This window comes from Glandiceps talaboti, chromosome 3, assembly GCF_964340395.1.
Source record: "Glandiceps talaboti chromosome 3, keGlaTala1.1, whole genome shotgun sequence".
NCBI lineage: Eukaryota > Metazoa > Hemichordata > Enteropneusta > Spengelidae > Glandiceps > Glandiceps talaboti.
Window position 1 is genome coordinate 14,666,589 of NC_135551.1, and position 13,750 is coordinate 14,680,338.

The 13,750-nt window shown below is 35.3% G+C and overlaps 1 protein-coding gene across 1 annotated transcript; it reads right to left on the bottom strand.

Moving 5' to 3' along the window:
* Nucleotides 1-277: 277 nt before the first annotated feature.
* Nucleotides 278-11,398, bottom strand: LOC144432846 (protein sax-3-like). The gene is made up of 12 exons (XM_078121141.1): nucleotides 11,270-11,398; nucleotides 9,751-9,781; nucleotides 6,675-6,881; nucleotides 6,013-6,129; nucleotides 5,497-5,781; nucleotides 4,566-4,850; nucleotides 3,339-3,545; nucleotides 2,771-2,887; nucleotides 2,264-2,548; nucleotides 1,241-1,306; nucleotides 727-885; nucleotides 278-429 (listed from the first exon to the last, which is right to left on the bottom strand). Exons 1-12 carry the CDS (start codon nucleotides 11,360-11,362, stop codon nucleotides 344-346), a joined length of 1,938 nt encoding a protein of 645 aa, XP_077977267.1. The 5' UTR covers nucleotides 11,363-11,398; the 3' UTR covers nucleotides 278-343.
* Nucleotides 11,399-13,750: the final 2,352 nt, after the last annotated feature.

A 13,750-nucleotide genomic window follows, 5' to 3' on the forward strand; every position in this document is an offset into this window, starting at 1 on the left:
TACTATCTTCCCTTTCAGGAGATATTCAGGTTAAATCTGGTTATAGAAGCAAAGTAGAAAACATATAAGGGTTTAAGGTTACAGTAATTCCTGTAGCTAACCGGTATACAAAGTGTGTCATACTGCTCTTTCTTTGACAATCTGTGCATATACTCAGATACAGAAACACACAGACGGACGGACGGGCAGACAGATATACACATATACATATGCACATACACATACAGAAAGACATAAAAAGTGACAGTGACAAATCACAATCATCAAGAAGGGATTTTATTTCATTCAATGAGTTTACAGTATCTTATCATCAACTAACAACTTATTCTTGTATACAATCATGCTACTGTGTATGGTTCTGCAGGAAAGTCAACACCTTCATCAGGACTACTTCCTCACCAAGATCATCTGATCTCTTTGTAACGATGTCTGTAAGATATAAATTTTGTTTTGTATTAAGCAGAACTGCGACGAAAACAGAACTAGTGCGAAAAAGTCACAGGAAAGAGTGATCAAATATGACATACCATGCTAGGGGAAATGAAATAAAAATTATTATACATTATATATTCTCTCTCTCTCTCTCTCTCTCTCTCTCTCTCTCTCTCTCTCTCTCTCTCTCTCTCTCTCTCTCTCTCTCTCTCTCTCTCTCTCTCTCTCTCTCTCTCTGTGAATGAGATGATCAGACTTGGGTATCGATGAGGACAGCAACCTAAATGTACTTACAGGAAGCCTCTTCCTCGCACAATGAAGGATCTTCATCATCGAAAATGAAAGGCCGAGACCAAGTACAATCCTGTCGACCGTTACATATCATATCCGACGTAACACAAGTATTCGGTGATTCCAAGCACTGGATTCCAATGGTACCATGGTCCTGACAAACTGAAGAGAGGATAAACTTAGGGAGGCAGATGTATTACTTTGAAAGTAGTCATTGTCACAGTATATAAATCAAATTAACATTCGTCAATGTAAATTTTATAATGACATTTTGATGCAACTGTGTTTGTTTAGTTTGTCACAAGTCACTTCCACACTTACCATAACAAACCTACTTCACATTCTCTCAGTAAGTGAATTGATTTTCCAAACACTGACCTAGTCTGTATTGTTTTATATCGTTTCTTACAAGTAACAAAATGGACAAAATATTAATTAAAAAATCCAATTTCTCATACTTTAGCTCAATACTGCAGTAAGTGAACACTGGTTGTTAATATAGTGATGCATTACATACCAATGAGACCAAATTTTGCTAATAGATCAGCAAGGGCTTGGTTTATTATTATTTTATCTTCAGCCCCTGAATATATATAAATACAAATCATGTTATCAGATTAGTAACATATGTGAAACAAAGTTTTGTGTAAGTCTTAACGCATCATACCAATATTCGTACTTTGAATTTCTTAGTTTTACCTCCAAAACAAGGGGTTTTAACACAAGTGTATTTAGCTTTTACTATGTGCGTGGTCGAGGCATATTTGCATACATTGTTCGAATCTGTATTCGTTTAGTACCTACCCATCCCTGATTTTATCTTTGTAATATGCATCGTCATATCGCAGTTGCTAAGGACGTGGTCAGGGTTAATTGGGCTAGTTGTGTCAAAACGTTTTCAACAATAAATTACAGAACAACTCCTCCAGAAACATGCCCTCCAAATTTCAATCCCATTCACCATGCAGTTTTAAGATATCTTTTAGCCCCAAATTAACATTGTTAGACTTAATTCCCATATTGCTGATAGGATAATCACAATGCGTATACAGCTCCATCTACACAAGCTCAGATGCGTCACATTAAATTTCAGCTCAATCTGCTTGATAGTTTAATTTATTTGAATATACAACTAATGATGTTGCCGAACAATAGGCAAGCTGCCAGATAGGTTCTGCCCTGGGTGTTATTGCTCCTGTCAGCTAGTTGTTGATTTAACATCAAATGTTGGAGTTGTTTTTAATTAGTCTGAGTGAAGTGAGAGAGTGTATGTGTGTCATATTATCTGGGTAGTGACTAACCGGCCCTGGTCTTATCAACAATTCGTTTACAACGAAACATCAGGGAGTAAAAGATTACACTGTGATCAATAGAGAAACTTGCTGCTAGTAGGTAGTTTTAGCACAGCTTGAGACAGACTAAGAGATACAGTTGGCCAAACATTGTTGTAATTGCTATACTTTCAACAGATCGTCAGCACCCTACTGTAAATCAGACTCTCAAATTCCATTACATTACTGATAATTAACAATAAACTTACCATACACATTTAACTCGGCGGTATCACTTCTTCTAATACCAGCCATATTACCTGCTCCACATGTATAATTTCCAGTATCAGCTAGCCTAGCCTGGCTGATAATTAAACTTCCATCAGTTGTGATAAAAAAATTAGGATCTTCCTCCACGTTTATCAGTTTTCCATCTTTATCCCAGTATAACATCGGTTCAGGATACCCTTGCGGAGGCCGACACATCATCTGGAATGAGCTTCCTATTTCGACATTGCCACTTAATGGCTCTCTCTCAAAATGTCTACCAAGATCTGTTGAGGAAAAATACACATCAGCAAGTTTCAAATTGGTAGGCTGAACTTGAAATACTCTGGAAATAGACCTAAGAGTCATTTTTCTATAGCTCTACCAGACAACTGTTTTTTTCTCATTTAAACTATAATTCTTAACAAGAACGACAAATGATTTATTTAAAACATGTCTTTTTCTCAACCAAAAGCTGAAGAATTATAAAGGATTATAAAGATACTTACAAGCAAGCCTGATAACAGCGATTCTACTTGTAATGGAACTTTCCCCATTCCAGGCAACACATTGACACCAATACTCTTCAACTCCAAAATTTAAATCCAAGTTGTCACGAGTTATTTCTGGAAAAAGTGTTAACATCTTGTTAATTATTATGATCAACACATATCATATATCAACACAATGGTCCTTGTAGTACTAGTCATTGTCATCATCATAGACATCGTCATCATTGTCGTCGTCCTCCTCCTCCTCTTCCTTCTCCTCTTCCTCTACACCACCACCGTCGCCGCCGCCGCCGCCGCCGTCGTCGTCGTCGTCATCATCATCATCATCATCATCATCATCATCATCATCATCATCATCATCATCATCATCATCATCATCATCATCATCATCATCAACAACAACATTATCATCGTCCATCATCATTACCACCACACCAGTACACAATCATCACCACAACCACCACCACCATTACCCCTATCTACATCGGCATATCATTTCATAGTAAAGTCATCTTTTCATATTCTGTAAGCCTTAGAGTCACTATTTAAACTAATGATATCTTACCAATAGAGGTACTTATCTGTACATTGCCCTCTTCATCCAGGGTTTCATGGACAATATGGTCTTCTGGTCTGACAAAGTCTGAATTACATTTGAAATTTATTTGTGTTGCTGGTGCTGCTATACAGGTCAGCCTAACTGGATTGTTTCCAACAAAATTGGCATCCTCTGGTTCTTGACTAAACACTGGTAGCATGATACTTGTGACAGCTGGACCATCCATGTCATTTACAATAGAACACACAGAGACGTTGTAAATAAATAATAGTAGAGATTTCAGTTCTTAAAGTACAAAATATTCTGATTCATTATCAAATGTACATACAAATACTAAACAACAGATATCCTTACACTGCAATATGTATGAATCCTATATGAAACACAAACTGAGTAGCATACCAGATATAATTAGCAGGAATGATTACAAATCAGTACTCAACACCACATCACACCACACAGAGAGAACATCAGTACAAATCACATGCACGCACATGTGCACACATGCAAGCACGCATGTAAGTGTGTACACACACAGAGTGTTGGATGTCTTACTGAAAAGTTTCGATAACCAGCCACCACCAAAGGGAATTTATCCTTATACAATTTGCATACACCTGATCACATCTTAGGCAAGTATAACACTAACACTAAGGAACTCACTAATATTTGACTTTTTCTGCAGTTAAATACTTATATACATGTCTATCTGTTAGTTATTAAGCCAAATCCCCCAACCACAGTACACTTAGTTCACGTGTCCTATGAGTACTCCTATCAACTGTGGCTGGATATCAAGGACCATAAACAGAAGCCATTAGATCGAGATTAAAGAGAACGCCTTTTCTAATTGTGACAGCAACCTAAGAGTAAATGTTGCTAAGAGATTAGTAAGGGATTGATTTATTCGATTTTAGTTGTTGGAGTTGTTTTTAATTAGTCTGAGTGAAGTGAGAGAGTGTATGTGTGTCATATTATCTGGTTAGTGACTAACCGGCCCTGGTCTTATCAACAATTCGTTTACAACGAAACATCAGGGAGTGAAAGATTACACTGTGATCAATAGAGAAACTTGCTGCTAGTAGGTAGTTTTGGCAAAACTTGAGACAGACTAAGAGATACAGTTGGCCAAACATTGTTGTAATTGCTATATTTTCAACAGATCGTCAGCATCCTACTGTTAATCAGACTCTCAAATTCCATTACATTACTGATAATTAACAATAAACTTACCATACACATTTAACTCGGCGGTATTACTTCTTCTAAAACCAGCCATATTACCTGCTCCACATGTATAATTTCCAGTATCGGCTAGCCTAGCCTGGCTGATAATTAAACTTCCATCAGATGTGATCAAAAAATTAGGATCTTCCTCCACGTTTATCAGTTTTCCATCTTTATCCCAGTATACCATCGGTTCAGGATACCCTTGCGGAGGCCGACACATCATCTGGAATGAGCTTCCTATTTCGACATTGCCACTTAATGGCTCTCTCTCAAAATGTCTACCAAGATCTGTTGAGGAAAGATACACATCAGCAAGTTTCAAATTGGTAGGCTGAACTTGAAATAGTCTGGAAATAGACCTAAGAGTCATTTTACTATAGCTCTACCAGACAACTGTTTTTTCTCACTTAAACTATAATTCTTAACAAGAACGACAAATGATTTATTTAAAACATGTCTTTTTCTCAACCAAAAGCGGAAGAATTATAAAGGATTATAAAGATACTTATAAGCAAGCCTGATAACAGCGATTGTATTTGTAATGGAACCTTCCCCACTCCAGGCAACACATTGACACCAATCATCGAGTTATGAAGGGTGTTTAATGTAACCAATCTGCTGGAAATCGTTCCAACCAAATTTTAGGCCAATATGTTCAGCATGTTTGGAATTAGAAACTTTTGATTTATTTGTATATACGACTGATATGGGTGCCGAACAATAGGCAATCCTTATACCAGATAGGTTCTACCCTGGGTGAAGGGAAATAGCAGGTACGTTTTACTACCCCATGTTAGCAAATTTGTTTTTACTTTCAGCTGGCTTTGTTAATGAAATATAATATCTTAATTGCTACTTTCAACAATAAGTCGGCACCCTACTGTTAATCAGACTCTCAAATTTCATCACCTTACTGATAATTAACTAAACTTACAATATACATTTAACTCGGCGGTATCGCTTCTTCTAATACTAGCAATATTAACTGCTACACATGTATAATTTCCAGTATCAGCTAGCCTAGCCTGGCTGATGATTAAACTTCCATCAGCTGTGATCGAGAAATTAGAATCTTCCTCCACGTTTATCGGATTTCCATCTTTTTCCCAGTATACCATCGGTTCAGGATTCCCTTGCGGAGGCAAACACATCATCTGGAATGAGCTGTCTCTTTCGACATTGCCACTTAATGGCTCTCTCTGAAAACGTTTACGAAGATCTGTTGAAAAAAAGTACACATCAGTAAGTTTCAAATTGATCGGCAGAACTAGAAATAGTCTAGAAATAGACCTTAGAGTCATTTTACTATAGCTCTACCAGACAACTGTTTATTCTCATATAAACTTTAATTCTGAACAAGAACTACAAATAATTTATTTAAAACATGTCTTTTTCTCAACCTAAAGTGGAAGAAGAGAAATTGTGTATTAATTAAAGGATTGATACTTACAAGCAAGCCTGATAACAGCGACTCTACTTGTAATGGAACCTTCCCCACTCCAGGCAACACATTGACACCAATACTCCTCAACTCCAAAATATGAATTCACGTTGTCACGAGTTATTTCTGGAAAAAGTGTTAACATCTTGATAATTATTATGATATATATCATCATTTTGTAATTATCGCCACATTTAAATATCAACACAATGGTCATTGTAGTACTAGTCATTGTCATCATCATAGACATCGTCATCATTGTCGTCGTCGTCCTCCTCCTCCTCCTCCTTCTCCTTCTCACCATCATCATCATCATCATCATCATCATCATCATCATCTAAATCCTCATCCTAATCATAATCATTCATCATAATCATTCATCATCATCATCATCATCATCATCGTTGTGGTTGTCGTCATCACCACCATCATCATTATTGTCATTACTATCATCATCATCATCATCATCATCATCATCATCATCATCATCATCATCATCATCTTCTTCATCCTCATTACCACCACCACCACCACCACCGAGAGCACCATCATTACCACCACCACCACCACCACCACCACCACCCCTATCTACATCAGCATATCATTTCATAGTACAGTCATCTATTCATATTCTATAAGCTATAGAGTCACTATAACTAATAATATCTTACCAATAGAAGTATTTATCTGTACATTGCTCTTTTCATCCAAGGTTTCTTGGAGAATAAGGTCTTCTGGTCTGACCCAGTCTGAATTACATTTGAAATTGATCTGTGTTGCTGGTGCTGCTGTACAGGTCAGCATAACTGGATTGTTTCTAACAATATAGGCATCCTCTGGTTCTTGACTAAACACTGGTAGCGGGATACTTGTAACAGCTGGACCATCCATGTCATTAATAGTAGAACACACAGAGAAATTGTAAATACATATTTCTAGAGATTTCAGATGTTATAGTACCAAATACTAAACAACAAATATCCTTACACTGCAATATGTATGAATCATATATGAAACACAAACTAGGTAGCATACCAGTAATAATTAGCAGGAATTATTACATATCAGTACACCACACCAAGTTAGATCACCAGTGCAAAACACATGCACAGACGCACGCACGCATGGACATGTATACACATGCACGCACGATAGTACGCATGCACTTGTTAAACACACACAGTTTTGTCTTTCTCAAAAAATTCAATTACCTGCCGCCGCAGCAGAGAATTTAATCCTATACAATTTGTATACATTTGATCACAATTTATTAGCCAGGTGTTAATCTTAGGTAAAATACTGAGGAACTCACTAATATTTGACTTTTTGAGGTTAAATACTTCTGAGAATGTATATCTGTTAGTTATTAAACCCAATCCATCAACCGCAATATCTTTAGTTGATGAAGTGTCATATGACTACTCCAATCAACCGAGGGCGCCCTTCGTAAACAACTTTATAGGTGTACAGTGGGGCTAGGTATCAATGACCGTAAACAATGCTTTTAGATCATGATTAAATAGAACGACTGTTCTAAGTGTTTTAACATATACAGTGACCACGAACATGTACTAAATGTTACAAAAACCGAGTAGGTTGTTGACACTTTTATAGGCGAACACAAACAAGATATACAAAGAAATATAGCATGGCGATAGGAAACGCACCCATTTCCGTTAAGCAACGCTGTTATTAGTAACAGTCATATTGGATTTTTTGTTATGTTGTCGAGAAAAAATACACACATGCACATTTTACTGTTTTTAGATAAATAACATACTGAAAATCATTGAGGAGGAACAAAAAAGCCTCTAACATTAACTATGTGTAAGGTCAGCCTCCATTTTGTACAACAATAAAGTCCATGTTTATAGAAAGCAGTGATACTCAGTGCATATGAGAATGTGTCCAATATATCTAAACTATTTATACTAGACAAACGAAAAGAAAAATATACCCTAACTGTCAGCACCTAAGTGGCCATATGGATGAGCAATGAGTACTTACTTTAGGAATTTTGATTGACAAAACAAATTTACCATGATTTTCTATTGGACCAGATTTAAACTGAATGCCTCCCGTAAGGGAATCACTAATTATGCAAATAACTCATTAAAATAAAATAAAAACTATGGTAACAGGCTTTGTTTTTGGACAAGCGTGCTTTCTTAAGTTAATGTATGTGCCAAATTATACGGAATTTGAAGAGTGCATGATACTGCTTAATTACTGAATATATAAGGTAAAAGTTGTAGCAACAAACTTCATAGGACAGGTGCGTATTATTATGGTTGATGTATGTATCATATTATACGAAATTTGAAGCTTGCATTTTTAAGATACAACGTAGTTACCTAAAATCATTAATTATGCAAATTTTTCATTAAAACTGTATGCTATAGCACCAAATTTATAGGACGTACCTGCTTTATTGTGGTTAACATTATGTACTAATTTATATTGAAAATGAAGTATACAGTCTTAAGATATAGCCTAATTACCGAAAATCATTAAGTATGCAAATCATTCATTAACGCTGTAAGGTACATCAACTAACTTTATAGGACATACACAATTTGTTATGGTTAATGTATGTACTGAATTGTATTGAAATTGAAGTATGCAGTCATTAGATATAGCCTAATTAAGAATAATTAATTATGGAAATTATTCATTAACACTGAAAGGTACATCAACAAGCTTTGCAGGACATGTACAATTGTTATTGTTAACGTGTGTACTGAATTATATTGAAATTGAAGTATATATTCTTATGATATAGCCTACTTACCGAAAATTATTAATTATGCAAATTATTCATTAACACTGTAAGGTACATCAACTAATTTTATAGGACACATGTGTTTTCTTATGGTTAACGTATGTACTAAATTATGTTGAATATGAAGTATGCGTTCTTAAGATATAGCCTAATTACCAAAAATAAATAATTATGCAAATTATTCGTTAACGCTATAAGGTACATCATCAAATTTTATAGGACAAATGTATGTTGTTATAACAAATATACTAAATTATATTGAAATTGAAGTATGAAGTCTTAAGATATTGATTAATTATTTGATTTCATTAATATGAAAATTTCTCTAATTAAACATTAACCGATCTGACTGAAAACCTAATCAGGTCTAGCTATTACCCTAGAGATTATATATTTCATTACAATTGAGCCAGCCGAATTTTAGAAATTGATGACACAGACAGACAGACAGGCAGACAGACAGACAGACAGACAGGCAGACAGACAGACAGACACAGACAGACACACACACAGACAGACATTTGTATTTTAATACCCCCGTACCCTTACGGGAGGTAAAAACATAATGTGGAATAACAAGCTCTAAGGTCACCTTTGTTAGAGATGAATTATTAGTATTATAATTATGTACATGTGATTTGCAAATATTGATGTTAAACACAAGCAAACACTTGTAATGACAAGTAAACACATTCATTTCAAATCATTTCCTGTACAAATTAAACCTACGACGTATTTTACTCGTGCCTGAGTTACAAACACGTTTCACTTTGATTTTCACGAAGAATATATTGGAAATTGTTAATGATTACCACACTAAAATAAATACCCCATTCTCATCTATGTGGTCACTTTAAATATATGAAACAAGGAGCGTTATTATGATTTTATTTCTATGGCATGAATTACTTTACATAGACAAACGACACAATTAGGGTTGGCTTTAAAATATCACTTTCACTTACCTTCCGATCTGTCTTCTCTCAACGGGCGGTCCTGGAAATCATTAAATGTATAATTTGAAATAGATTGGAATAGTTGCTTTGTTTATTGTAATTCAAGCCCCTATTGTTCACTGAGGTAACTTTTGTGTCCGTTCGTATTTCTAATGTCTAACATACACGAGTATTTGTACTATGTATGATGCGAGATCCAGTTAACATGTTCTATCTGTTGAAATAGTCTAGCAGCAAACACAGAATACCTTTGACGTTTTGAACATTGGGTATGAGATAAATGAACCATTCTGGTAAATGTGCCACAGCATCAAGAAGATGGTTTCTTTTTTACCCATTAATCTATAATCTGGTCAACTTATACAGATCTCGATCAACAAAGCAGTCGGTGCCAGTTTTTTTCCACTGGGAACACACAGAGACGCACACACACACGTACATATATCATTTACAATATAATATTTATAAATATAGAAAATTATTCTGAATGTACAATTTATATCAGCTGAAAACACACTCAAACCACCTGCCTAATTTTTGTAGAAGTAAATTGGACACACGAACACAGTAATGATAGCATGTATTAATCCTTTAAACATTCTATCGATGAACAATTTCAAATCTAATGCTCGTCGGAAATTGGTCTATTACAAATGTATTGAATTAATCGTCTAAATGAGAGGTGATTACTGCAGTGTTTTGAATTAGTTTTATTAACGTGAGCAGGGATTGGAGAGGGGAGATAGGTAATTTGTGATTAAGGTGTGCTGCCAAATTTCAGTTTCAAACAAGACTCGTTTCTGAGCAAGCCAGAGCCACATGCGTTAGGACTATCGACTGTTGATATGTAGAGCAATTTGGCAACTAGACACAGTTATCCGGATAATAAGCCGTTGTGGTCATCAGTGACTTATCTACATCATCTCTCGCTGATTTCCTAATCGCATGTAATTTGTGCATCTTCCTATAATATAAAGACTTATAGCTAGACAAGGGGGCGCATATCCATTTTACCTTCTTATGAGGGTACCCTTCTCGAAACAAGAGCTTTGCCTATAGCTATGTTCTATAAATTTTGTATACAAACTAAATGGATATTTACTTTTTTGCACCACTTCCGTCTTCACAAAACCACACAGCATGACACTGATATTACGTATTGTAAATCAGTTTTCAAGCTTTTTGCAGTTTTCACTTGATAAACTCAATGAATAGCAGTATACTAATCAATAAGTAAGTATATATTGCAAGTTTTTTGGTAAGAAAACTGCATGGTTTCGTCTTGATGGTATTGATGTTCGTTACCCCCACCATCATATTTGAGCAGTCAATTTGTTCTTGAGGTATCGATAAACAAGTGTATATCCTGAGTAACTAGATATTGATGCACATATAAATGGCGATAAAATTGGGAAACACGTTAAAGTAATTCCTGAAATACTCGAAACGAAAATGGTCTTGAAAATGTTGACTCAACAGTTCTACTATTTTTTTCACTAAAATGTAATTAAATCAAACTAGAACCTACCTTTACATTAGACGCAGTGATTATACATATGTAACTCAAAAGCCAAGCGATAATAAGGGTTTTCACCACCAAACTATTTTCGTTGGTACGCATCCTGTACGTTCTTGACTAGTCGATTGTACCTCAAATGTACAAGTGCATTAAAGCTGTGTTGAAATGATCTACATCAAACCACCGTTTAGGCAACTGTTTGTCGAATAATATATTATCTATTATCGGCCCAATTAACTTGAACAAATTTCCTGCAGTATAGAATTCGCCATGTATCAGGTAATCAGTAATTGTAATTGAAATCGTTTTTTTTTAGAATAGTTTAATTAGTTTTTGTCTTGGTTATTAAAAACTTATTTTTCGTAATTGTTTACTTCTATTGGGCGGGGTGGGGGTGGGGGGGGGGTAGTACAGTAGGTGGTTTATACTGTCCAACCTCGTGGATATGTTATGCAAGCCTTCATTTCGGATAAGTTAGTTCATGCATTGATGGCAAAGAAATGCATGTCATGATGTGTCTTTTAAAGCTTGTTTAATGTAGGTTATAATTGTAATGGTTAATTTGCATATTTAATGATTTCTCGATAGTTTGGCAATATGTTAACTATGCAAGTTCCAAATTTCATATAATTAATTTTGATTTTCCAGGTGAGTATTGCATCAGTGGTATGGAATCGCAGCGCAATTTCGTTCGAGTCTACCATTACTTTCTAACCATGAATAAAGTTGGTCTTTTACCACGAAGAATAATTTCAGTACCTGCATACACCACTCCGGTGACTGGAAGACAGAACAGCCTGTAACAGACTTCGTTGGCTGGCGTCCATATACTGTGTAACACTCAGCCGATAAGTTATTTCAACTTCGTGGATGCACAAAATAACTAACTAGTACACTCCACTGGAGGTTTCCACACCGACACCCATGCTACTAAAGACGTATTGTAATTAGTCTAAACTGGACTAATTGTGTGTCATTTAGTTAAAACAAAAACTGGCAAGACCGGTGGCGCCCAAACAAAACGCAGCAAAAGAAAAATGTTTTTCCTTTCTGGCATGTAAGAAGCTCAGCACCAATCAGTTTTTGTTCATACAGCTTTATAATTTACAAAGATTTCACAATGTAGTTTTCTGATGCAGCCAGTGATGACACTAAATTAAATATTTTTAACACTGAAGAATATCATCATCAATTCAAATAAAATTACATCACATATTACAAATAATGGCAAAAGTGATCAACACATTTTTCTCAACAAGAGACATTTGACTGGTTTTGGTATGTAAATAAAAAGTCTCAAATGTTGGGTGTGAAATCATCAAGGTTTTGAATAAAATTGGCCACTGCATGTTTGATATATAGCTTTACACAGACAGACCTTGGACACATTGAAATAGCACCCACCCCCTTTTTTCAGGCACAGAACAAGAAAAAAATAATCATTTTCAATTTATTTCAATGAATGACCTGCAATTGTACATGCTCAGTCATTTATAATTTACCAATAGAACCTTGCCCTTGTATTTTAGCTAGATATATGGTAAATGTGTAAGAAAAATGGTAACATTTACATACTTCATAACCTACATGTAGAGGCTTTGGCACAGGTAAAAGGAATGAGACAGAGCTGTGGGAGTGTTGTTTCAGTGTTTTTTGTTAAGGGCGGTAAGTAGGCAAAATCTACCTGAGTTCCCCTTTCATTTTACCAGGGTTCCCCATCCCACCACAATCCTTGTAAATAGTATATGGGAAACTGTGCCAGTTTCACCAGATTTGCTACTTCTTGTTACCAGGGTTCCAAACCCTTAGAAGAGTACAGGACAAATTTAGTTTCCTGAAGAATGCTGAAATGGGGATTTAATTGTCTCAGAAGTTGGTTATTTTGGCGCAATCTATTTTCATGAAATAAAATACAGCAAATCAAACTGTCAATTTATGATTAAACTATGATTATGTTGCTTAATTGACACTCACACTAGTACAACTTCAGACTTTCAAGGTGCAAGAAAACCTTGATTTATTTTTTATATATTTTTACACCAAATGTGATTTGTTTTTATTTATTATTATTTTTCTTTTCTTATTTTTTTATTTGGGTGGGGGGTCATAAACATTTGTGTAAAATTAACATTGACTGAAAATAGCATTTTATAAAAATAAAAAGATAAAAAGATAAACAGTACTAACTAGTCTATAGCTGTTTATTGTATGACAAAGAAAAGAAGCACTGAAAATAAACCTCATATATGGAATGTACTGTTGCACACCAAAAATGCAACAGTTAATACTTTTGACACATACTAACAAGTATTTTCAAAGTGTTTTACGTGACTGAAAACTTGCAAAAAGGCGCGAAAATGAGAATGGCCTTAAGTGTCTGTGTAAAGTTAAATTGGTAAATTTATATCAGTCGATACATTTTCTGAACAGGCTTAGCTTTAGTCTAGCGTGCAAAGTTACTTGCTTCACACACGGCCCCGGAACCTGTAA